The following is a 27,503-nucleotide window of genomic DNA, read 5'->3' as shown; positions in this document are numbered from 1 at the left end:
GGCCACCAGCCAAAATAAACCAATAGGTGTCATGCACTCCACCCAAAGTCCCAGGAGCAACAAGAGTCTCCTTAGCGAAGGAGTGCGCTCCCGTGTGGGTCGGGGCCAGCATCTTCCTGCAATGCTGCTGGTCCCAAATTAGTGCTGATTGCAAAGACAGCTTTACCTCTACAGCACGGAAAACTGCAGGGGAACTGAAGCTGAATCCAACAATCCAGGTAACTTCAGCGTGCAGTTAGCATGCTCTAAAGTGTAGATCCCGCAAGCAGCGTAAGCTCCTTACCTAAATAAACGGCCACTCAGACTGCAATAACCTAGGCGGTTGTACAGTATAAAATTAAGAATCCCTCCAATCTTGATAACAGAGAGAATTTGTAAGTTGTAAAGTAAGTTGCCTGTTTTTACAACCACTTTCCAATTTTACCTCTTTAAGAACTTGAGAGATAAATGGCATATCCCCTTACCACTTTGTGCGCTTTCTAAAAAAAGAGGAGTAGCTTCTCATGTGCAGCTCAATAGATGGGGACCGGACTGTTGGCTCAGTAGAAGTGGACTGGACTGACGACTAATTGGGAGCAGACCGGACTGGTGGCTCAGTAGAAGTGGTCTGGACTGATGACTCAGTGGGAGCAGACCGGACTGGTGGGTCAGTAGAAGTGGACCCGACTGACGACTCAGTGGGAGCAGACTGGACTGGTGGCTCAGTAGAAGTAGTCTGGATTGACAACTCAGTGGGACCAGACCAGACCATGGGGGGTTTCAGGTCTGGTCTCGTACCTGTTACTCATCACTGGGCTGGTGCGGAGGTCTGGGGTGTCACGGGTGACCGGCCCGGTTTCGTGCCCCGAGGTGTCCACAATAAAAGGGATAGGATGTGGATGTTGATGGAGATTAATTTGTGATGCCACCTGCGGTATGCGGCCAGTGATTAGCCGCCACTGCTGTTGCTGTCCTCCGGGGTGGATGGCAATAGCAGCAAAGATTGTATCGCTCCCCACAGGTGGAGCGGGCCCTGGGTAGGATGATGAGGGGAGTAGTAGTGACGATGGCCGTGGGCGCCGGCACCAGTAATAAGGGTCCGAGAAGGCTGCTGCGGTTCCAGGTGTCTTTACTCACTCTTATGCCGCTAGCCCGGGAAGTACCAGTCACCTGCTGTGATGGGCCCCGTCGACCTCGGATAAGTTGGAAGAAGCCACCGGTGTTTGGAAAATGTCCTTTCTCAGAGTTGCCTCTCCAGGAGTGAGGAACCCGGGCTGAGCGTTCCGTTCCAAGCCTCAGGCTCCATGAAAGAAGAGAAGAAGGGAATAGTTTTGTCACGTTGCCAGAACTGATGTACCGGCTAGACAGACTGTAGATTGTGTGAGGTTGCTCCTACTTCTACCCCAAGTGGAACCCGCCTCCCAGGTGGTTATCCTAGTGACCGGGAAAGTCCCAAGCTTCATGTTGGCCAAACCCCCTGCCTACCCTAGTCCAGCTCCCCAGTGAGAAGGCTTCTAAGCTGTATTTAAAGTGTGAATGTGGAACACCGGTGATTAACCCTCTCCTTACCCGAGTCGAATACCACACCTTCAATGAGGTGCAGTATTCTGTGGCGACTGGAACCGCAGGGGTGCCACATGTGCAGAAACCCAATGAACGCTAAAATGAAGGGGCATAATAATTCAGCTGTGTGCTACTCTCCTCCTTTACCAAGTCTTCAGTCTTGGACGATGGAGTAGGAGTGGATTGGATTGGTGACTCCGTAGGAGCAAACTGAACTTGCAACTCAAAACCAGCAAACCAGATTGGCGACTCACCAGTAGAGGACCAGACTTGCAACTCAATAACAACAGATTGACCTGGCAAGTCAGTAGGAGAGGACTGGACTGACAACTCAATAGGAGCGGACCGCACTGGTAACTCAGCAGGAGCGGACTGAACTGACGGTCCAGTAGGAGAGACCCATGTAGACGACTCAATAGAATAGGATCTGACTGTTGGCTCAGTAGAAGTGGACTGGACTGACGACTCAGTGGGAGCAGACCGGACTGGCTGCTCAGTAGAAGTGGACTGGACTGACTACTCAGTGGCAGCAGACTGGACTGGCAGCTCAGTAGTGGCTTGGTAAGGCTGAGTTCACATGTCCAGTCATCTGTTAGATTGGATCCAGCAACAATCCTTGGTGCAGATGTGGTGCCCCTGAGGCTCCAGTCACCACAGAGGTACTGCACCTCAGCCAAAGGTGTGGTATCCCATCCCTGGGTAAGGAAGAGGTCATCCACCGGTTCACACAAAACACAGACACACTCATTTAGCAGCTCCTCACCGGGTCAGGGTTAGGGTTTGATGTCACTAATGCTATGTATAGGCACCACTGGTGGTGGCACCTCCCTCCCCCTAATCCAACCTGGACTGGAGGTGGAGTTTAGTTAGTGGAAGCAGACTGTAGAACGTTAGGGAGTCGAGAAGGAGCAGTGGAGTAGTCAAGACTTGTGGTCTGGAGCTGGTGTAGCTCGACCCAGGCGCAGACAGAAAGGATACTAGGGCCCACAGGGAGTGCACCAAACCCCGTGGTCTCGTTCCACATACATATTTGAGTCCGGTCCCTAGACTAGAAGAGAAGAACCAATGTGCTCATCTAGTAAAACCGGAGGCCGAAGTGACTGCAAGCACCGAGGCCTCATCCGCACACGAATCCGCTGGCAGGTGACCACAGAGGGATACAGCTTCAAGCCACCCGAACAGGGTCTGCGGACACTGGCTCATGGCACTGTGTGTGTAGGTGCGGAACAGGTGGGACAGAAGTCAGCGCTGGAAGGTGAACAGGGAAGGAACACACGAAGGGTGCACCGGTATTGACCTCCAAACTACCCGGGATCGGCTGGAGCCCATCACAGTCAAACTCAGCACTCCAAAAGCTGAGTAGTCGTGTAATCTTGGAACCTGCTACAGTAAGTAAAAACCTTGAGACTGCATCCCTGTGTTGCTTCGTTATTCACCTGTGCCGAAGTCCTGCATCCCCGCCATCATAGACTACTACTTCCATCGGCCCTGAGGCCCAGCTCTACCTGTGGAGAGCTATACCAACCCAGCTGCATCACCATCTGCAGCGTCGGCTATCACTGGCCGAGTACCACAGGTGGTGCCACGACAAACTACTACCTCATCATGCCTTGTAAATGTAGCACCCAGGGGCAGGGGGTCCAGGTTGGGTCTCATACCTGTTTTACTCGTCACCGGGCCGGTGCAGAGGGTCTGGGATGTCGCGGTGTCCTGTCCGGTTTCGTGCCCTGAGGTGTACACCAATAGAGGGGGATAGGAGATGGATGGATTGTCGTAACGCGACCTGTGATACGCGGCCAGGGAATAGCCGCCGCTGCTGTCGCTGTCCTCCGGGACGGATGGAATAGCAGCCAAGTTGGTGTCGCTCCCCACAGGTGGAATGGGCCCCGGGGAGGATGAGGAGAGGAGTAGTCATGGTGGCGGCGCCGACAAGGAAAGATTGACACAGTCTCTGCGGGTTCCAGGTGTCTTTACTCACAGTTCTTTAAGAAGCCCGGTCGCTGGTCACCACTGTGATGGGTCCCGTCGAACCTGGATCTCTTTGGAAGTCAGTCCGGTGTGGTGGTCGGTGGGCATGGATCCAATGGATCATACACACTCGATGGCACTGAGGTCCTGCACAGGTGCACTTTGATCTGCCCTGCTCAGTTCATGGCAGCTGCGGACAGGCCAGGCTGAACGCCGAAGCTCTTGTCGCGGGCGGCGGGGCGCTGCGCTCGCTAACGCTCGGGTCCGGCGCTGCTGCTCGGTGGCTCGAGTGGTGGGCCGGATCTGGGGACCCGAGCGTTGCTCCTCGCCCGTGAGTGAAAAGGGGGTGGTTTATTTGGGGATATAGTCCGTGACGCCACCCGCGGGTTGTGGTGAAGATGGGCACCACCGCTGCTGGTGACGGGGATCCCGGGAGTGATGGTTGGGAGCAGCTGGGATGTTGTTTTCCCCCCTCCGTGGGTAGGGGTTGGTGGTCCCGGGGCTCGGTGGTGAGACGGGGAGGCAGGGTCCGTGAGGTGCAGGGTTGCAGGGACAGCGCGGCGCGGTGCCAGATGGCACGGGTGTACTCCCTCAGCAAAAGAGGCACAAAGTTTCCGGTAAACCAAACGGCTGGATGGACGGGTCCCGCAGCCTGCTGCTGTGTCTCTCCCTGGACAGGTGATGGTGGCTGTCTCTCCCTGCACCTTTGTGTACTGTGTTGACTCCAATGGCTTCCCAACGGTAGTCCGCTCCCCAGTGTATAGATACCGGAGGAGCCCATTTTGCCCGCAGGCGCTGGCCCTTGGACCTCTAGCCGGTGACTGTATGTCCTCACGGTGTGAGCGGTTGCCTTCAATCGGGACTTGGTTGTTAGGGAACCCCGGGGGTTCCTGTCACATTCGGATTTGACTATTGACGGCGGCTCGAAGCCTGGTCGGGGTCCGATGGCCCTGCCTGGGTGTGCTTAGCTTCACTCCGTTCCCCGATCCGGTACCGGTGGGCCACCACCCAGACCCGGTCCTTACGGCTCTGCGGAGTTCCACCAACTCCTGCAGACGGCCACCACCGTCTGCCAACCTTGCTGTCAGTGCCTGGGCTCCAACCCAGACACTTGCAGTACGTGACCTCTCACTTTCACCTCCTGAACTATCACTGTCTGCTTTTCCCGCCTCCAGGCCTGTGAACTCCTCGGTGGGTGGGGCCAACCGCCTGGCTCCGCCCCACCTGGTGTGGACATCAGACCCTGGAGGGAGGCAACAAGGGTTTTGTGTCTGGTTAATGTTACTGTCCGGGGGTGGGGGTGTGTGTGTGTGTTCTGTCTGTGGCTACCTGGCTAGTCCAGGGCGCCACACTCTCACCTGAGCACAGGAGTTCAGCCCAGCCTGTCCGTAGCTGTGACATGAACTGAACCGCAATTGCTGGGGAATCAGTCGACGTTCGCGGTTTAGTCCCGAAACCCCGAGTTCAGTCCAGGCTGCACTCCGGAGCTCAGGTGACAGCTCCAGAGTTCAGTGCAGGTAACCGCAGCCAGGCCTGGTATTACTGGAGATTCCTTCTGTAACTAGTCCGATTCTAGTCGCAGGGGTAGTATACAGGAAACATAGATTCTGCATAATTGTGATATGGTAGGAAGATTGTTTGGTGGTGTGGGGGGGTTTAATGTATTTAAATGTATTATATTGTATTTGTAGCGCCCAGAGAAGGGGGTACTCGGTCCTGGGTGGTAACAAATGGGAATGTCACTCTGGTGGCCGTTGCCCGGTCCCGTGCTCTGGGCCCCTTTTGTTAATGGGGGGGTATTTACAGGGGAGATAAGAGTTTTTGTCATGTGACGCCACCTGCCGGTTGCGGTTAGGGATGGGGAACCGACGCTGCTTAACGTAGGTACTCCCAGGGCTGGTGGTAGTGGCAGCTGTGATGGTAGGCCCTCCGCAGGTACGGCTATGCCTGGGAGATGTAGAGGGGCAATAATGGAGACCACACCAGGCTGTCTTTAACAGTCTCTACTCACTGCGGACCCAGGGGTTGCTGGTTCAGGTCCCCTGAGGACCAAGCCAATGTAGTGACCCAGGTTGCTCTGTCCCCGGCACTCTCTGTAGATTGAAATCCCGGAGCGTGGAGCGTTTGGGGACCCCAACTGTCCCTTGTGGGGTACAGTCTACTTCTCGTACGGCAGGCAGTGTGACCCTGCGGGGAGGTAAGTGTCCGAATCCGATCCTAGTTTACTGCTGATGCCCCCGGATTATTTGGTTCGGTGAGGACCGTGAAGGTGTCTTCATCGGGCAGGTATTTGCCAAACAGTGTAAAACCTGCGCTTGACCTAGGGCCCTGTGCCCCGTGCGTGCTCCGGTCTCAGCGGTATCTCCGGTACCCGTCCTGGCGACCTCCCTCCTCTGCACCCGGGGTCACCGTTACACGGACCCAGCTCAGGCACGTCCGCACACCTCTCCTGTGTACTACTCGACTCTCTCCTCACTACTGACTCACTGACCCCTCCCGCCGGAGGCTGGCTATACCCAGGGACTCGTTCCCATGGCGGCCATCCCCTTTACATGGTTAACCCTCTATGCCCAGTGTGGAGAGGAGAACTAGGATTTAGATTGTGTTTTGGTGGAAAAGGCACAGGTACTCCAGGTCCCAGGGGGTAGGTCCTGTATCTCCAAGAGGATGCAGTTCCCTGTAGTGCCCTGAGAGTCTCAGGGGCGCTACATACTCATTACTACTGTGCTAAAGGGCTAGGACTTGTAAGGTTATACGGTATCTAAAAGTTCTGAACCTGATCTGTAATCGTGATAATGTTTTGTTTTTTGATTAAATGAATAAAAACTATTGGAAAAAAAAAAGTAATGTCTTTTTCGCTGATGTGGGCGTCTGAATGTCACTTTAAACACGTCACATCCGAGAAGAAAGTTTCTTAGGACATCATGGCCGGTGCACTTTAAGACTCTCGCTGCTCCCTGTTTAGCATTGCTCATTTTTGCAAGACTCAGCATTCACCCTTCCAATTAATGAATCACATGACTGGGAGTCAGCTGACGGCGGCTGTGGTCCTCATCACTAATTTCCTTCCTCGCCTGCAGAGTTCAGAGCTGAAAGAGCAGAGATCCTCTGTCTGACAGATCGGAAAAGCTCCAGTATGGGGGAGAAAAGTCGCCTGCAGCGGTGGAGAGAGCAGATCAGTTCGGAGCTGGACAGAGTCATGGATTTCTGGACCGAGCACTCGGAGGACGAGAAATTTGGGTAAATGTTTATACATTGTCAGCATATTCCACCGCGCAGAAGAAGCTTAAAATGGCTTTACTGCGCTCCGAGCTTTCGCGCTGATCTGATGAAACTCATCAGATCAGCGCGAAAGTGTGGAGCGCAGTAAAGCGCCTCTTCGTACCTGCGGTATATTACATATACGCAACATGTCAATTTCTCTTGTGGCTGTGCTGAATTTTCTGTGCAGATTTTCCCCATAGACTTGCATTAGATGCGTAAAATCTGCAGGTGAAAAACGCACAAATTAGTCTTTAGTGCATTTTCACAGCAGAAATGCATCAAAAACGCATATAATCCGCACCGAACTATAGCAATAAAGATTTATAAAGCCAAATAGAAGCATTTTTAAAAGTATAAATCAAAAACATGATAAAAAGTACACAAAAAACGCAATGAAAAAATGCAATACTAGGTGCAGAAGTTCTGCAACATCAAAGCCTGAGAAAGGCGCAATATGCACATACCCTAATATACCCACCCCAGAACCAGTGGAACCTTCCCGGATTTGGGAAGCTATTCTGGAAAGTTGGGGGTCTGTCCCTATTCAACAATACCTATATGATCAAGGCACAGATACAGTTGACTACAATAGTGGAGCAGGGAGCCATCTGATCTCTGCTCCACCACTCAACTTCTGTCTGAGTCTCAGAATTGCAGGCGCAATTAAGTTATTAGATTGCGCCTGCTACATAGAGACACATTGTACAGACAGGTGCAGCACATAGCAAGAATGGAGCTAGGAGAGGAACAACGCTGCGGGGGCAGCACACTGTATGTGTGGGGGGCATCTTTTTTTGAATGGGAGGGGACTATCGCGGCATCATAAATTATAATATGTGAAGTGGACACTATGGGGGCATCATACTGTATGTGTGTGGGACTTTTGGGGGACATAATTCTGTATGAGAGGGGACTATGGAGGCATCATAAATTATAATGCGTGGAGTAGGCGCTGTGGGGGCATCACACTGTATGTGTGGGAGGCATCATTTTTGTATGAGAGGGGGGGACTATGGAGGCATCATAATGCGTGGTGTGGCTACTGTGGGGGCATCACACTGTATGTGTGGGGGGAATCATTTTTGTATGAGAGGGGGGACTATGGAGGCATCATAATGCGTGGTGTGGCTACTGTGGGGGCATCACACTGTATGTGTGGGGGGCATCATTTTTGTATGAGAGGGGGGACTATGGAGGCATCATAATGCGTGGTGTGGCTACTGTGGGGGCATCACACTGTATGTGTGGGGGGAATCATTTTTGTATGAGAGGGGGGACTATGGAGGCATCATAATGCGTGGTGTGGCTACTGTGGGGGCATCACACTGTATGTGTGGGGGGCATCATTTTTGTATGAGAGGGGGGACTATGGAGGCATCATAATGCGTGGTGTGGCTACTGTGGGGGCATCACACTGTATGTGTGGGGGGGCATAATTCTGTATGAGAGGGGACTATGGAGGCATCATTAAAATGTGTGGAGTGGGCACTGTGGGGGCATCATACTGTATTTGTGGGGGGGGGCATAATTCTGTATGAGAGGGGACTATGGAGGTGTAGCACCCACAGGGCAAGGGGTTAAACGTTACTCGTCGCCAGGCAGGTGATGACGGGTCTGGGATGTCACAGGTGGCCCTGCCGGGCTTTGTGGCCCAGAGGTGTACAATAAAAGGGGTAGGATAGAGGATGGGTGGTGGAGAGGATGAGGGAAGTAGTGGATGAGGTTGAGGAGGTTGTCTCGTGACGCCACCTGCAGTATGCGGCCAGGGATTTAGCCGCCGATGCTGTCACTATCATCCGGGGCGAGTGGGCCCCGGGGAGGATGGTGAAGTGAGTAGTGGCCGTTGGTGCTGAAGCGTGGGGTGACGGCGCCGGCAATCAAAAGGCTGAGTCAGCTGCTGCGGTTCCAGGTGTTTTACTCACTGTCTTTAGATTGCCCTGGAGGTACCGGTCACCACCGAGGTGGGCTCCAGCCAATCCTGGTTAAGTTAGAGGTAGCCACTGGTATTTTGGAAGTGTCCCGTTCTAAGAGTTGCCCCTCCAGGAGTGAGGAACCTGGGATGAGCATCCCGCGCCAAGCCTCAGGCCCCGTGAAGAAAAGAGAACAAGAAAGTGGTGTTGTGCGCCAGAACTGAAGTCACGGCTTGACTTGACTGAAGGTTTGTGTGAAAGTTGCTCCTACTTCTACCCCAAGTGGTGCCTGCCCCCCAGGGGGTTGTCCTAGTGACCGGGAAAGTCCCATGCTTCGTGATGGCCACCTCCCTGTCTACCTAGTTCAGCTCCCAGTGGGAAAGGACCTAAACTGTATGTAAAGTGTAAATGTGGAAACACCGGTGATTAACCCCCTCCTTACCTGCGATGAATACTACAGCTTAAATGAGCTGCAGTACCCTGTGGCGACTGAAGCTTCAAGGGCACCACAGAGGCATCATAAATTATAATGCATGGAGTGGGCACTGTGGAGGCATCATACTGTATGTGTGTGGGGCTTTTGGGGGGTATAATTTTGTATGAGAGAGGACTATGGAGGCATTATAATGCGTGGAGTGGGCACTGTGGGGGCATCATACTGTATGTGTATGGGGCTTTTGGGGAGCATAATTCTGTATGAGAGGGGACTATGGAGGCATCATAATGTATGGAGTGGGCACTGTGGGGGCGTCATCCTTTTGTGAATACGTCATACTGGGTAGAGTCACATTGTAGGGGCATCTGAACCTATATACTCAATACAAAACGTGACTTTTTTTTTTTCTTTTTGCAGAAAATTAAGAATAGAAATCTGTTTTCTATAAATTTTTGCCAGTGTTTGATGGGGACAGATATGTAAACTCTAAAGTTAACCTATACGAAGACTCTTTCCTGAGAAACAGCGCCACCATTGACTGTGTTTGGTATTGCGGTTTGATCCTATTAAAGTTAATAGGACTCAACTGCAATACCAGACACAACCCTATGCCAAGAGTGGCGCTGTTTCTGAGACCAAAGCATGAATGTATGTATTAATACATATGACTTATCTGATGGTGACCTGCCTTTCATGTCTTCAGGGGATTCTTCACATGCCTTGGTCAGGATGGAGCAATGTATGATCCACTGAAATACATCTGGCTGCAGGGCAGACAGGTAAAGAGACTGCAATGTGTTGGGTCATCAATGTGTGATCAGTGCAGGTCCAGGGGAACAACATGAGGAGGGTTTTTCCTTATTTCTATTTTGTTTCTCTTTTGTATTCTGTATTTGTTTTTGAGTGACTACATAGAAGCATATGAAGTGTCTACAGGTCCTCAATCTGGACCTACGGTATATGGACTCTGTGCATACTTAGTGACTGAATATATAGACTTGACACCGAATTATGTAAATGTTAAAGCCAACCTGGCAATCTTCGTGGGAGGATGACCTCTACTGTTTTCTGGCCACCCTAGGTTTGGATGTATTGCCGTCTCTACAGGAAGGTGTCCAGATTCCACAGAGAAGAACTTCTAAATTCTGCCATTGCTGGTAAGTTTCACATTTCTAAACAGGTTTTTGGCACTCTGCCTGGTAACTTTTTCTGATGTCTGTGATCAGCGCAGGGAGACTCTGGCATTGACTCACATACTTAAGTAGGCTAGCAACAGTTAATCGTCGCTGAGCTGCTTGTTTGTCTCTTTGATCACATGTTGTGGGGGAGCCAGTCACATTTGCTCCCCTCCCATATATGCTAGCTGCACTATTACATTAATGCCAGCTATAGCTTACCCAAACTGGTCTAGTGAGGTGTTGTGATCCAGACTTACTTTTGGTTGTTGTGCATATTTGCTATGAGCGGTCGTGGTGTTAACTCTTGTTGTCTTTTTTTATTGCTGCCTTCCTGTTATTGTTTTTACTCCTTTGTCTCTTACTGTTTATTACGGTGAGTTAGCCTTGTGTCTGAGTTTTGGGTTACCCTTGTCTGTGTTAATCTGTATTTCCATCACACTCCTGCCCCTTCCTTTCCTGGGGGGGTGGGTAACAGATTAGATCTAATCACTAGAATAGTATGACATGGGACTGGGATGCCTGCACCTTGAGGGATAGCCTAGAGTTCTCTGACGTGAGGGACAGTATTTGAGCCTCTGTCCCTCGCTATCCTGCAGTGACCTGTCCCAAGATTTGGATTTCTTGGTGATCTTAAACCGGTGGTCTACCTTGAGGTGGAAGAGCATGACCAAGAAGTTCTCCCACTCCTGCGCACATGGCATAATATGCAGCAGATATCTTTAGAGGACCTATCACCAGGTCAAAAGTGGTCAGTTTTTGCTTTTCACACCACTCCTCCTGAATATTCCACTTTTTGTTCTTTTTAAATCCACCTTACAGTTCCAAAGATCTGACCATTTTTTTTTATCTAGTGCTAATTTTATGGTCCTTACCTCGGGGGTGTAATAATGCAGAGCAACCTAAAGACACGCCCCAGAGGATCCTGTAAGCCACACCTACCTGTAAAGGCTATAAAAAGTAGCACTAAATAATAGGCCCATATCTCTGAAATTGTTTTTTATTTTTTCTTAAATTCAGTCAGGGGAGCAGCGGGAATAAAATATAAGCAAAAACTGAACACTTTTGACATGATCTTGACTCTTTACACCTTGGATAACTCTTCAGTCGACAACCATCTCTCCCGACTCCCCCCAAACACATGGACGTTTGGCTTGGACGAGCATTGATATGTTTTCTATGGGGAGAGTGGAGTAAGTTGTTTGCATGCTCATCTAGCAGCAGCAGGATAATCTGTTGGGGAGAGTAGGGAAATCAGTGGGTTCGGACAACTTTTATCTAATGTGTATGGGGGTCTAAAGTGATTTTTTTTTATTTTTTTTTGTTTTCTTTGTAATAGCTAAGAAATATTTACTCAAGAGAAATAATATACTTCATGTTATGATTTGTTTTCTTCCTCGATAATCAGGGGGCGAGTTCCTTATTGCTCATGCTCGCCCATCGTCTGACTCCCTAAAATGTGCTTTCGTGGTGACGCGTGATGGTCGAGCGGTAAAGATCCAGCGCACCATCTTCAGTGAGTGTTTCTACATCATGGCCATGGATGAGCTTTGGAGAACCACTCAGAAGGAGAAGTATAAGGTGAAATAGAAAAGTGGGGTTACTCGGGGGAGAGTGGGTGTTAATTTTCATAGGCCAAAACCTTATGATTTCCTTTTATACTTGAGGATTAGAATTTTCTGTCTGGAAAACAACTCAACATCTAAGGTACTGAGGTGCACAATCGATAGTCTACTTTTAAGAAGTTGACTGGGACCATATTAGATGGATGTCAGCAAGACTAGGCTGAATGGTGGTCTCCGAACTCAATAAGCCCAATCCTTTTGGGTTTTTTTTTAAAGAGATTGTGCCATGCCCAACATATGTGCAACCCAACGACTACTCCTATACACAACTGTGTCGCCCAGGGGTAAGGGGTACTCAGATCCGGGCCAAGGGGTCACTTCTGTAGGTATCACGGTGGCGTGACCCGGTTTGTGATCCCAGGCTCCACAGCCAAAAAGGGGGGATTATGTACAGTGGAATTTGTAAGTCTATGATCCGTGACGCCACCCATGGTGTGCGGTGAGGTAATGGAGCACTGTGGCTGCCGGTCAAAGGATCCCGGGGATGGTGATTGGCAGCAAGGTTTTGATTTTCCCTCCACGGGTGGGGTGTTGATGTCCCGGGACCCCGGTGTAATGGATTGGGGAGTGACAGGTGCAGTCTACGGCTTGGACCGGGTGGTGCAGGAGTACTCACAGTATAAAGTAATAACTGACACGAGTCCAGGAATTAACCAAGTTGCTGGTAACTGGTGCCCACGGTTGCTGTGAGGACGGGTCCCACACCCGTGTGTGTAATTCAGGTGTTTTTCTCCTGCCTGATGTCTGTGTCTGCTCCGTGCACAGGTCCGGACAGGGTCCCAACAGTCGGCACCGGCGGGCAACTACCCTGCCCCGGTCCACTTCGGTTCCCCACAAGCGGCTGGCCTATTCCTGAGGCCCTTGCTGCCACTCTACCTATCTCCACAATGGAGCTCCTTCCAGACTTCTCTCCTCCTGCAGACTGACTACAGCTCAAACTCTGCTCTGCCCTTCCTAAACTCCTCTCACCCCCTCCCATTTTCCTGAGGATTGGGGTGAGTAGGACCTGATTGGCTGGTGTGTATCTGTGTGGGAAACTCCCCAAGGGAGAGTGAGATCTGCACCAAAAAGATGGATACAGATCTCTGTGACACCCTGGTTTTGCCAGGGAGGCACACAACAACAGGAGCAGTGGTTGCACATGCTCAGTACTGCTGCATTCAAATTGAGGACTTTTGGACCCCTATTCTCATGAATGGTGGGGGTCCCAACAGTCGGCCCTCATATTTTTCACATTTCTCCCCTATACATGTTTTTGTGATAATCCCTTTAGGGAAATAATCAGGTAGATTTGGCTTCATAATCCTCATTTTCTGGATGAGATTTTGATATATATAGTAATGAAGTTTCTTGTCCTTTAGAGAGAAGCACGCACGATGATGGATCAGATAGTTCACTGGGTTCGAGTAGATCCATCCGATCTGGGAAGACCGGAGCTGCCGGGAGCCGAACCAGTGAACTCTATGGCTGTGCCAATGATGCTGCTGAACTTGGTAGATCAGTTATGTGAGGATGATGAAGAGGCAGCATTGAAGTATGCGGAGCTGGGAGCCTGGAGCGTAGAGAAGATCCTGCAGCACCTACAGGTACCATATATACTAAATGATCAGGAGATGGAAGGACTGGAAGTGGAGAAGAGCAGACCAATGAGATTTTGTCCACATCATGGACAATAGTGTATTAACGGGCCATCCGCAACAGTCAACTTCATCTGATCCCGCAGACTTAGTTTGAAGCCTCTGGGTCATTTCATCAATATTTTGTATGTGGCGTTTGGGCCTCGTTTGGCTTTTGCTGCATTCTCGGTAATTTACTATTTTAACATTGAAGAAAGGAGGATGACTTGTACTCTAATGCCACCGATTGGAAGTAGCAATCATAAAAGTCATTATTGATCCTTTACCGAGCCTTGCAGTATGACTTAGGATAAAAGCCAAACCAGAATTTAAATTTTCAGACACGATGTTTGGGGGTATTACCCCTCATTAGTGCAAAGTATGAGATCTGATTTAGCTAGGTGAGAGGCTAAGACTGCGATCAAAGGGGTAAGGTTTCTCCTTGTGGAGAGTGTCATTCTAGTATGAGGAGATTTAAACGCCTTGCATAATCCTCTGGGAAAATAAATATACAAATTGCCTTTTCAGAGAGGGAGAAGACTTTTACTGTAGTGCCACCGATTGGAAGTAGCAAAAAGTCAGTATTGACCCTTTAACGAGCCTTGACATATGACTTAGGCTATAAGCTAAACCAGAATCTCAATTTGCAGGCACTGTGTGGCATGTTACTCTCCGCAAGAAGAAATCTTGCCACTTAGATCCCAGTCTTAGCCTCTCAGCTATCCAAATCAGATCTCGTGCTTTACACTGATGAGGGGCAATACACTGTAACACTGTCTGCAAATTTAGATTTTGGTTTGGCTTATATCCTAAGTCATATGAAAAGACTAGTTAAAGAGTTAATATTGAATTTTAGGATTGCTACTTCCAATAGGTGGCACTAGAGTTTATCCTCTTCCTCTCTGAAGAGGCAATTAGCATATTTAATTTCATAGAGAAGCATATGAGGTTTAAGTTTCCTCACACTGGCATGCCAGGCAGTGGCGTAACTAGAGTCCAATGGGCCCCGATGCGACCTTGATCCAGGGCCCCCCCATTTGGGCCATTGTAGTATTTGAAATCCTGTAAAGACATACGAGTTGCTCCCATCCCCTTAATTGTGTAGTAATGACTCCCATCCTCTATTAATCTCCTTGCATCCTGGGCCATTTCCTGGTAAATATGTCACCCATCCTTGTGTATGACCCATCATGACAATATGCTGGTGTGTGTGTGTGTGTGTGTGTGTGTGTGTGTGTATATATATATAGATAGTTAGAGAGATAGAGATATATATATATATATATATATATATATATATATATATATATATATATATATATATATATATATATATATATATATATATATATATATATATATATATATATATATATATATATATATATATATATATATATATATCTCTATCTATCTCTATCTGTCCAAAAAACTGACCCGCACATCCAACTAATGTGAACAGGTGCTAGCCGAAAAAAAACATGGCAACTATAAAATGCATGCAGCTGCACTCTGAAAAGTGGGCTTACGTGCATTGGCCAATACATAAACTAAATATCTCTCTTTTGCAGTAATGCAGTGCCATATTTTCCCTTGTACATTTTTGGTTTTCAGTGTGCAACTGTATGTATTTTATAGTTTATATGCTGGTATATGTCCCCATCATATCCCCATCCATCATGTATCCATCCTGATATATGTCCTCATCCTAGTATACAGTTAGGTCCAGAAATATTTGGACAGTGACACAATTTTCGCGAGTTGGGCTCTGCATGCCACCACATTGGATTTGAAATGAAACCTCTACAACAGAATTCAAGTGCAGATTGTAACGTTTAATTTGAAGGTTTGAACAAAAATATCTCATAGAAATTGTAGGAATTGTGCACATTTCTTTACAAACACTCCACATTTTAGGAGGTCAAAAGTAATTGGACAAATAAACCAAACCCAAACAAAATATTTTTATTTTCAATATTTTGTTGCGAATCCTTTGGAGGCAATTACTGCCTTAAGTCTGGAACCCATGGACATCACCAAACGCTGGGTTTCCTCCTTCTTAATGCTTTGCCAGGCCTTTACAGCCGCAGCCTTCAGGTCTTGCTTGTTTGTGGGTCTTTCCGTCTTAAGTCTGGATTTGAGCAAGTGAAATGCATGCTCAATTGGGTTAAGATCTGGTGATTGACTTGGCCATTGCAGAATGTTCCACTTTTTTGCACTCCTGAACTCCTGGGTAGCTTTGGCTGTATGCTTAGGGCCATTGTCCATCTGTACTATGAAGCGCCGTCCGATCAACTTTGCGGCATTTGGCTGAATCTGGGCTGAAAGTATATCCCGGTACACTTCAGAATTCATCCGGCTACTCTTGTCTGCTGTTATGTCATCAATAAACACAAGTGACCCAGTGCCATTGAAAGCCATGCAGGCCCATGCCATCACGTTGCCTCCACCATGTTTTACAGAGGATGTGGTGTGCCTTGGATCATGTGCCGTTCCCTTTCTTCTCCAAACTTTTTCTTCCCATCATTCTGGTACAGGTTGATCTTGGTCTCATCTGTCCATAGAATACTTTTCCAGAACTGAGCTGGCTTCATGAGGTGTTTTTCAGCAAATTTAACTCTGGCCTGTCTATTTTTGGAATTGATGAATGGTTTGCATCTAGATGTGAACCCTTTGTATTTACTTTCATGGAGTCTTCTCTTTACTGTTGACTTAGAGACAGATACACCTACTTCACTGAGAGTGTTCTGGACTTCAGTTGATGTTGTGAACGGGTTCTTCTTCACCAAAGAAAGTATGCGGCGATCATCCACCACTGTTGTCATCCGTGGACGCCCCAGGCCTTTTTGAGTTCCCAAGCTCACCAGTCAATTCCTTTTTTCTCAGAATGTACCCGACTGTTGATTTTGCTATTCCAAGCATGTCTGCTATCTCTCTGATGGATTTTTTCTTTTTTGTTCAGCCTCAGGATGTTCTGCTTCACCTCAATTGAGAGTTCCTTAGACCGCATGTTGTCTGGTCACAGCAACAGCTTCCAAATGCAAAACCACACACCTGTAATCAACCCCAGACCTTTTAACTACTTCATTGATTACAGGTTAACGAGGGAGACGCCTTCAGAGTTAATTGCAGCCCTTAGAGTCCCTTGTCCAATTACTTTTGGTCCCTTGAAAAAGAGGAGGCTATGCATTACAGAGCTATGATTCCTAAACCCTTTCTCCGATTTGGATGTGAAAACTCTCATATTGCAGCTGGGAGTGTGCACTTTCAGCCCATATTATATATATAATTGTATTTCTGAACATGTTTTTGTAAACAGCTAAAATAACAAAACTTGTGTCACTGTCCAAATATTTCTGGACCTAACTGTATAGCCCCATCCTGGTATATGGCCACAGCATGGAACCCATCCTGGTATATATGGCCCCATCATGTCCCCATCCTGGTATATATCGCCCCATCCTGGTATGTCTGCATCCTGGTAACTATGATCACCCAGAACACCACATACAGTAAACAAACTAAACGATTACACTCACCTTCCCACTGCTCCCCCTGGTGTCATCCTCCGGCACTGGCATACCACAACTGACCAGCGTGTAAACAGTGCAGCACATGATGTCACTGTCATGTGCACCCGCTTACAGCGCTGTCAGCTGTGTCCAGAATATTCGCTGCTCCCCATGCCCTGGATTATGGTCATGGGGAGCAGTGAATAATCATAGCCTTAATTGGCGGCCGGCACATCTCAGTGCAGGGCCCCGACAGGTCTCTGTGTTGCGATGTACTGTATTTCACCTGGATGTGCGCCCTTGGATGCACATCCAGCTGAAACGGGTGCTGAGGTTGGCAGGCTCCCTGCTCCTCTGGGTCCAGCCGCGATCCCTGCGACCACGATTGTTATGCCCCTGATGCCAGGTCTGTCACTCTCCACAATGAGAAACCTGACCCCTTTAGAGCCCAAGACCAGAAAAATTTATGTAAAGGGTGTACTCACAATTATTGACCATAGAAAAAAACCCTTTAAAAATACATTTTTATTATTTCATGTTAAAACAATCCCTAGACATACACACATAAACAGGACAGACAATCCCAAATCTGCCAACATCCAATGGAACCCCTCTGTAATCCTAACAGAAAGGAGCAGGCAAATAAATGGGGTAAGTCAAATTGTCCCCTAATGAACAAACAATTCATGCTGTATCATGATAAATCCAGTATCGTGAAGGAGTACCAGAAAAATGATAGTGGTGCAACCAGGGTATGGCCCAAATTCCCTTCAAAAGGCCCAAATTCTTACAGGTGTCAACTTGGACCCAGGTGTATTTTCACCATTCATAGTACTGCAAGGATGAGATAAGTACTATGTTCACATTTGATTTATTTGTTGTATGGTTACTTGGACCTGATTGATTCTGGCTGTGCCCCACTGCATTCTTGTGAAATACACAATAGTAATGTGCCTTCTATGAAAGTTTATGGTAATTGCCTTCTGTGAAGTGCCTACTTATGATATAACCTGGTGGATGGTCCCTAACGGCTTATAGAGAGGACTGCTCTGGGATCAAATGATCTTATTTTTGTGACCCTTTAAGAGGTCTTTGCCTTCGGTTGCATTGATTGTTAGCTTAGGGATTGCATCTATTTTATGATCTAGTTATGACACACAGAAGCTGTATGCAATATACCGAATAGGCATTAATGTATTTCACTATTTGTCCAACTGGAAGCCTGTTGGACAATTACTGGATTGGTGCTAGGGGAATTTTTTAGCACTCAGGATCCGAAATTGTACTTTAATATTGAAAGTGATCCTTCTTTTTGATCTGGTCCACTTCAACACTGTTTAAATATGAAAAACCTACTGTATCATTGATATGTGTGTTTGAGTCCTCATTTATTGATTAGCTTGTTGGTGCAACCTCCCCACACTCCCTCCTCCTCCTCCCAGAATAGCTGCACATGAGATCAGTAGAGGGAAAGAAGGGTGAGTCATCGGTGAGCGGGGGCGCCATTGCGTCTAGGTCTAGGGTGCCAACCTCCGCGGGTAGGTAGGGCCTTTTGAAGGGAATTTGGGCCATACCCTGGTTGCACCACTATCATTTTTCTGGTACTCCTTCACAATACTGGATTGATACAGCATTAATTGATTGTTCATTAGGGGACAATTTGACTTACCCCATTTATTTGCCTGCTCCTTTCTGTTAGGATTACAGAGGGGTTCCATTGGATGTTGGCAGATTTGGGATTGTCTGTCCTGTTTATGTGTGTATGTCTAGGGATTGTTTTAACATGAAATAATAAAAATGTATTTTTAAAGGGTTTTTTTCTATGGTCAACCCTTTAGAGCCCAACATTAAAAAAAGTACTTGAAAGGGTCGTATACCAGCTGAGACCCCCCAGTAATTATAGGCAATCTCTGAATTGGGCCAACAACAAGTATTTCATTTCCCTGCAGTGCCACTACAGGTGAAATGAAGTACTACTCAATCTGGTCCTCCACAGCAAGAGACATTCTTTGTCGTCTTCTTAGATCCCCCATCTATTAGGCAGATGATAACAGTGGCCTAGGGTCCTGAGGGGCCTGAAGGTCCTTCAAAGGACACTGGTATTTTTTGGCTCAGGAACCTAAAGTTGCGTCGCTAGGATCTAAACAGTAAACCCTGCTCTACTATGAATCTTGTCCATATGACTATTTCCTAGTATTCTTCTGCAGCGTGATGGTCAAGCCATTTTGGAGAACGTTTCTGAAGATGGAAAGGAGCTTCATGGATCCATGGGCAGACACCAGAACCCTGGTATGGTCAGGTCACACTCTGATATTGAAATGCGTGGCTGCCGCCCTTTTCCATTATCTATTCTTCTGTCTCAATCATAGGACATGCCATCGAGGCTGGCTGGTTTCTTTTGCGTCAGGCCTTTGCCAACAATGATCATAACTTGGGGAAAATCGCCGTAGAAAAGTTTGTACTTCTACCCTTTGAATCCGGATGGGACCAGGAGCATGGAGGACTTTATTCTTTCCAGGATGTGGATGGACATTGCCCTACACAGGTGAGTGATGCCATCATGGGCACATCCAAAGGCCTAACTCATATTTTCAACTTGCAATGATCATGAATGGTCATAAACGAGGACCTGACTCTTTGATGGGCTTAATGTTCCCTAGTGGTCTACTGCTGGATTACATAAACCACTCTAATGTTACTTCTGGGGGTCTCCTCTTCGTAGGAAATAGAGCAGTGGCCATTGCCTAGTTTGCTACACCCTAAAATCTATTCTGATGGAACCAAAAGCTGAACTGGGAAGACGGTGATGGAAAGTTCTGCCCCCCGTACTGTAGGGATGGGAAATCTTTTTTTCTGCTAAGGGCCATTTGGATATTTCTAGCTATGTGACTTGCTAACCACTGAGCGACCATGCTGCCCCACTCAATAAGATTAAGGAAACCCCTTATACTTACACCTGTCTAAGGAGTGTTTGATGTTATTGCCGATGTACAAAGAAGGCTATCCTCCCAGTAGGATATATAGATGATTTAATTGGCGGCATAACATGAGGATAATCATACTTTGTCTTCTCCAGCTTGAGTGGAGTATGAAGATGTGGTGGCCGCACACAGAAGCTCTCATCGCCTTCCTGCTTGGCTATATGGAAACAAAGGATCCACGTCTTCTGGACAACTTCCAGAAAGTTTACGAATACGCCTTCAGCCGGGTTTGTAAAATGTGGAATTATTCTTGTGAACAAATATTACTGGTGAGGACAACTGAGGTGCAGACGCTCGTAAAACGGGCAGCAAAAACATTGAGTGGGTTCCCCCCCTAAAGTTAATTTTACTAAGGGGTTATCTCATAGGGATAACCCTTATCGGAGCAGACTGACCTCATACTCAAAAAGAGTCAACAGAATAACGTAACGTATGGTCTGTCCATTGAGTTAAAGACAACCTATCCGTCACAGAGGAAGTGTAAAACATTAGGAAATGTGCCCATTCCTGTCCCAAAATGTGCCTTTTATTAATATGCAAATTAGGCTCTCAAGTGCACTGCTGGGCTTATTTGTGCACTTGCAGTCTGTGGCTCCTCTTTGCTTTTCAGGGCAGTGCTGCTGTCACGCACGGAATAGGAGATGTCTGTATGTACTGCGTGACATGCACGTTCAGACCGACGGGCGTCTGACGCACTACAAAAACATCACAAACAAGGGGGGACACTTTAACAATGGTGGGCCCTATGGCTAGAGAGAGGGGTGAGGGGACACCTCCTGAACTCACCTCATGCTGTTACCTGAGCTCCCTATACGGGGTGTTTCAACCCGTTGCCGAGCCGGATACCTAATCCCTCTTTAGCCCTGCAAACACCCTGGCTAGGGAAATGACCGGTGGGAGACACTAGTCCCACCGCTGCACTAATAAACATGGAGGGAATGGAAAGACAGACGGGGGTAAACAGAAGTATACAAACACCAAACTTCATGGTAGCAGACAGACTCCAAAGTAGCAGATGGATGAGTACAGGACAATTCCTCAGCAGATCCTTCCACCAGGATGGCCAGAGTAGAACGAATTCTAACAGCAAGGACTGCTGGGAAAACTCCACTATTTAAACCTAAATGGGCCAGGCTACAGCTGACCTGCACAGCACATTGCTACTGGCAATAAAACCTGGCATTAACTCATGAGACGCCAAAGGAAAGGGAACTTTGTATAAATGAGGAGTCTAGATGGAGATGGGAGGCTTCAGTCCTAATGTCACTAGTCTCAAAACAGTAGGGAGACGACAGTGACAGCAGCCTTCGGTTCTTTATTAAGAGCAAAGACATAACGTAACCCCTGTGCTGAACTGTCAGTAAAAAGTAGGGGCCAGCGGTGGCTGGGTAAAGCAAAGAGGAGTCATAGACTGCAAGTGCGCTGCTGGGTGCACTTGCAGTCTAGGGCTCTGACAAGCCTAATTTGCTCATTAATAAAAACCAAATTGGATGCAGGTTTAAGTATTTTCATATTGTTTTACACTTCTGTATTCTCTGCTTGTGCAGGGATAGTGATATTGACATGTTCTGGGTGCCATGTAATACCACATCGTCATGGGGCACCATAGCAAAACATGATAGGAAACTGTTCAGCTTTGACTTGGCATCAAGTGAGAATTTCTATAGCTATCTTTTTGTCCTCTTGGCCACCAGAGTCCACCATAGGAGTTGTCACCCAGTTTCCTTTATATCCTTTGGCCATAAAAAGATATAAGTTTTTGTGCACTATTTCCCCATAAATACTTACTGGTTGCCCGTGTCACTCCTGCAGTTTTGCATTGGGTTTTGGGTAATGGATGTGAATTCTTCTTTATATGATCATTTTTTCTCTATCCTCTTCTGCTTCTACATTCAGTTTTCGGATCCAGAGCATGGAGAGTGGTTTGGTTACTTGACTCAAGAAGGGAAGGTGGCACTCACCATCAAAGGAGGGCCCTTTAAAGGTACTTAGTTATTGCAGTATGTTCTTATCCAAGTATGGAGGTCTCCATATACCTAGAACGAGATGGGGATCTCCAGGGTAGTATAATCGGAGAGTCCACAGGATTTGCCCAAGTGCAGCAACTGATCTGATATTGATGGCTATCAATACATCATCAATATTTATATACCTAAACTGTGTTGCCTTTAACATAACGTCATCAGTATCATCTTAGTAGTGTGAAGATTCCTGTTTAAGACAATACTTCCTTTGAGATGCTAAAAACCATTTTGAAACCTCCTGCTGTGATATTGTAAAGGGAATCCATCACCAAGTGTTTGGTATCTGTCAGGGAAAGGGGGGAGGAAGAGGACAAGACACCCCCCTTTCCACCGACCGAACATGTGACTCGCTCTCTAGCGCCCCTCTTATGGTCAGGCCAATTATGGAATTGCCAGACGATAAGCAAGGAGGCCGCTATTCTACTATGACGATTATTGAAGGGTTCCCGGTGAGAGTAAGGCCTCTGCCACATTCACGTGAAAATCACGCACGTGCCGAGAGACACGTATATCCCCTGCGTGTTGCGTCCAGGTAAGTACGTGTCTCTGGTACGTGCGGGACACGTGTGTTCTATGTGTGCTATCCGCGATAGCACACGTAGAACCGGTAATTAACATACTCACCTGGTCCTTCCTGCTGTCCGTGGTGCTGATCTTCGGTCTCCAGCCCTCCCTCTCCCCGCTGCTGCCAGGCAGTGAAGTGAATATTCAATGAGAATAATGAGCAGCGGTCGGCAGCAAGAGGCAGCAGCGGCAGAGGCAGGAGGGCAGGAGAAGGTGAGTAAATGTTTTGGTTTTTTTTTCACTGACACGTATGTTTTCGCCGGCACGTGTCACACGGGACCGCATCCACACTACACCCGTGTGGTACGGGTGCGGGCCGTGTGACACCCGTGCTGCGGGAGAAAACACTGACATGTCAGCGCTTTGAAAAACGCACACACGTACAAACACACACGGACACACGTTCCGGGTGGTTTTACGTGTGTGTGCCTGCTACAATAGGGTAGCATTGTTTAACGTGTCTCCGTGCCGCCGGTACGTGTAAAAAATTACAAACACGTGCCGGCGGCACGGATGTGTGTCACAGGCCTAAGGTATATATTCCCCGACTCCTGCGAGCAGAATATATCTAATCCTCCCCAGATCTCACTGATCGCCCCACAATGATCCTTGGCATATATTTGCTGCCACCAATCGATTATGATAACTATTACGCCGAGCTCACAGACGTGGAATTCAGGATCGTGATAACAGAACAGCCCAAGATTAAATTATATATATTTAATCGCCTTAAGGGCACACTAGATACTACAATATATACAAGATGGAATTTACAGAATATATATATATATATATATATATATATATATATATATATATATATATATATATATATATATGTCAGAATGCAAGTACAAGATACATGGAATACACACAAAGTTACAGACACATGTGATCAGTTACCGTAGTGCTGGTGGCGCCACAAGGGACCACATGGAGCCACCCAATTTCAGGGTATACGCTAGCTGTGATGAAATTATGTCCTTCAGACGACTACCAATAGGCAGAAGAGATGGGACATTTTTATACAGTACGAGGTCTGTCCCTGTTCTGCCCATCACCTGCCCCTGGGATATCCTATAGTTCCCACCTCCCTGATTTGGGATATGAGATGCCCGAAGTTATTATTGGCCATAACTTTGCCTGAGAATGTAGTAGACAGACGACAATGCTTTCATATTTTCAGTTATGATTTTATCTTCACACTGATAGGACACATGATTAGTCTGCTAGTATCCCACTGGCCAATATCAAGTTTGGAATACCTACAGAGTTCCCACACTTATATAATATATGTTCTAGAATCGTCTGAATGTCTTGATGCGATATTTTTGCTTGACATGTTTATAGAAAGCACGGCTCATGAGATATTAAAGATTTATTCCCGGCACCTCTCTGTCTCGGTTGTACAGGACATTTCTAATTAGTTTGTCATTTCTCTGCAGCATCCCAGAGGGGGGTCTTCCTTTCCCTTACTGTTCTCCGGCCTAACCAGCTCACCTAATCTCCACTTCATAGGGGCTTACCTTGTGTCACAACAACTGACTAAAAGACAATTTCCTCAAGTTAATTAGCATACTGATTGAAGACTACATAGGCCTTAAGGTGGGGGCTTCTCCTAGGAGTTAGGGTACCTTCACACTTAGCGATGCAGCAGCGATCCGACCAGCGATCTGACCTGGTCAGGATCGCTGCTGCATCGCTACATGGTCGCTGGTGAGCTGTCAAACAGGCAGATCTCACCAGCGACCAGTGAACAGCCTCCAGCCAGCAGCGACGTGCAAGCGACGCTGCGCTTGCACGGAGCCGCCGTCTGGAAGCTGCGGAGACTGGTAACTAAGGTAAACATCGGGTATGGTTACCCGATGTTTACATTAGTTACCAGCGCACACCGCTTAGCTGTGTGTGCAGGGAGCAGGGAGCCGCGCACACTGAGCGCTGGCTCCTTGCTCTCCTAGCTACAGTACACATCGGGTTAATTAACCCGATGTGTACAGCAGCTACATGTGCAGAGAGCCGGAGCCGCGCACACTGCTTAGCGCTGGCTCCTTGCTCTCCTAGCTGCTGTACACATCGGGTTAATTAACCCGATGTGTAATGCAGCTACATGTGCAGAGAGCCGGAGCCGGCAGCACAGGCAGCGTGAGAGCTGCAGAGGCTGGTAACTAAGGTAAACATCGGGTAACCACCTTGGTTACCCGATGTTTATCTTAGTTACAGCTTACCGCAGCTGTCAGACGCCGGCTCCTGCTCCCTGCTCGCTTCATTTGTCGCTCTCTCGCTGTCACACACAGCGATCTGTGTGTCACAGCGGGAGAGCGCCTTTGAAGAAAACGAACCAGGGCTGTGTGTAACGAGCAGCGATCTCGCAGCAGGGGCCAGATCGCTGCTCATTGTCACGCACAGCGAGATCGCTAATGAGGTCACTGCTGCGTCACAAAAAGCGTGACTCAGCAGCGATCTCGGCAGCGAGCTCGCTGTGTGTGAAGCACCCCTTAGACATGGTCGTACCTTGACAAGATGGCGGCTATAGAAATATGGCTTAATAGATCAGACTATATCCCTATTTCCTCACAGTATCTAATCCGAGAGCCGCGTGATATAGGGGTAGAGAAGTCCCTGATTTCAGTTATGTATCACTTACTGGACTGCTTGTTGTAGTTTAGATAAAATCAGTGTTTTATCAGCAAGAGTTTATCAATAGGGGACAAGTAAACCTGCTGCCATGTATTCAAGCCACACCCCCACCGCTGATTGGCAGCTTTCTGTGTCCACAGGCAGAAAGTTACCAATCAGCGGTGGGGGTGTGGTTATACAAAGCGTAGCCCTCAGAGAACTGATACATTTGCAGTAGATAAAAGTGATTTTATCAAAATTGCATCAAGCAGCTCAGTAAGTGACACATCGCTAGAATCAGGGTCTCTGTCTCTACATTATCCTGCTCTCAGATTAGATAGCAAAAACCTGGTGACATATTCCCTTTAAGTGCTTTCCATCACAAAGGTCTGAGGAACGTTTTGCATTATCTATCTATCCATTATCTATCTATCTATCTATCTATCTGTGTCACCCAGGGAACGGGGTACTCTGTCCCGGGCGGTTGCAAACGGTAATGTCACTTCAGGTGGCCGTTGCCCAGTTCAGTGCCTTGGGGACGCTTAATAAAAGGGGGTATTTATAGGGGATTATAGAGTTAATGTTCGTGACGCCACCTGCAGGTTGCGGTTAAGAATGAAGAACCGCCACTGCTCAACGTGGGTACTCCCAGGGACGGTGATAGTGGCAGCTATGGTGGAAGGTCCTCCGCAGGTAGGGCTGTGCCTGGGAGATATATGGTATATAATGATGGAGACCACACCAGGGTAACTTTAACGCACATGGACCCTCGGCTTGCTGGTTCCGGTCCCTGTATTGCCAGTGCCAGGTAGTGACTCCGGTTGCTCTTTCCCCGGCACTCTCAGTGTGGTTGATACCCCAAAGCTTGGAACTTTGGGGGTCCCTCCGCTGTGAGACAGTGATCTGTCCGTTCCGCTAGCTGTGGGGAGGAAAGTGTCCAAACCCCAATCCTAGTTTACTGCTGATTCCCCCGGATCTGAAAGGTCATGAGGCCCCTGGAGAGTCCTCACCGTGTAGGTATTTGCCAAACTGTCTAAAGCTTGCGCTTGACCTAGGGCCCTGTGCCCCATACGTGCCCAGATTCCAGTTGGGCTCCCTCATACCGTTCCTGGGGTCTTGACTCCTGCCCAGAGGTACTCGCTTGCCCTGGCTGGCAATCTGACTCCCGTGCCCGAGTCACCGTTACACAGACCCAGCTAGAGGCACGTCTGCTCTCCTCGCTACATACTGACAGACTCCTTCCTGTTCTCTCTCTGACTGCTCTGCCCCCCCTCCCACCAGGTTGTCTAGTCTCTGGGTTCGCTCTGCCCACTGGGTGGCCTTCCCACTAGCCCTGGTGTGAGTGGCAACTGGGATTTTAGGTGTGTGTTGCTGTTGCTGGCACTGGTGGTACAGGACCGAGGGGGTAGGTCCTGCATGGAGGGAGGATGCAGTTCCCTGTAGTGCCCTGAGGTTCTAAGGGGCGCTACGTATCTATCTATCTATCTGACCCTCTATCCATCTATCTATCGCTGTTGTATCTATCCACACCGGCCTGTCTCCTCTTCCGCTTTAGACTCCTGCAGTTAAGAGACCTTTGGTCACATGACTGAAGTCACCAAAGGTCCTTAAACAGTCTTAACCTCAGAATACAAACTTTGGGGGCCCTACCAAACAGTTTTCTCCCCCTAACACCGGCCCTGACTGTAACTAAGGCTTGATTTTAGAGTAGTGCTTATATTTCAGGCATACGCCAAAAATCCTTTAAAATCATGCTAGGGCTTATTTTCGGGTTCATTGCGTATTTCAGAAGGACAAAGACAAACCTCATCATAAACAAACTGACTTTCCTGCCACTTCACGGATATGTTGATGTTTTTCCATGGAAGTGACTGCAGTTTTTCCTTTTTTCAGGATGTTTCCATGTGCCTCGATGCCTGTACATGTGTGAGGAGATGCTGACCAAGCTCATAGAAGAGGAAGACAACGGAGCAACCACGAAATGAGTCCTCATCAACCTCTTCCCTTACCTTTAAATTGATTAAGACTTAATTGTCCAGTATGCTATGCAGAAACCATCAGCAAGTAGGCTAGCCACTGATGGGTCTTAGTGTTGTACAGTTTTACACCTCTTATGCCTTGTGTATTATAGCAGTTGACTACCTTGGACAAAATGTCTTGAGTAGTCGGGTGATTTACCAAGAAGAGCTGTTTTGGGGGAGATCTTAGGAGAGTCTCTACAAGGCCTTTGGTCTTCCGGTGTCCGTCACTGTGGACCTCCGCATCAAAGT

At 47.9% G+C, this 27,503-nt stretch overlaps 1 protein-coding gene across 2 annotated transcripts; it reads left to right on the top strand.

The window, feature by feature from the left end:
• Nucleotides 1–136: 136 nt before the first annotated feature.
• On the top strand, nucleotides 137–27,503 carry RENBP (renin binding protein). 2 transcript variants are annotated; one of them, XM_075322843.1, is made up of 11 exons: nucleotides 137–218; nucleotides 6,591–6,750; nucleotides 9,824–9,899; nucleotides 10,202–10,277; nucleotides 11,704–11,876; nucleotides 13,282–13,506; nucleotides 19,256–19,337; nucleotides 19,418–19,593; nucleotides 20,125–20,256; nucleotides 21,926–22,013; nucleotides 27,127–27,503. In XM_075322843.1, exons 2-11 carry the CDS (start codon nucleotides 6,647–6,649, stop codon nucleotides 27,216–27,218), a joined length of 1,224 nt encoding a protein of 407 aa, XP_075178958.1. In that variant the 5' UTR covers nucleotides 137–218; nucleotides 6,591–6,646; the 3' UTR covers nucleotides 27,219–27,503. The 2 variants fall into 2 exon arrangements, with proteins under 2 accessions (XP_075178958.1, XP_075178957.1); XM_075322842.1 differs by lacking the exon at nucleotides 137–218 and having other exon boundaries at nucleotides 6,535–6,750.

The sequence above is a fragment of the Anomaloglossus baeobatrachus genome, chromosome 9 (assembly GCF_048569485.1).
Source record: "Anomaloglossus baeobatrachus isolate aAnoBae1 chromosome 9, aAnoBae1.hap1, whole genome shotgun sequence".
NCBI classification, from domain to species: Eukaryota; Metazoa; Chordata; class Amphibia; order Anura; family Aromobatidae; genus Anomaloglossus; species Anomaloglossus baeobatrachus.
This window is presented reverse-complemented; position numbering and strand designations above follow the sequence as displayed.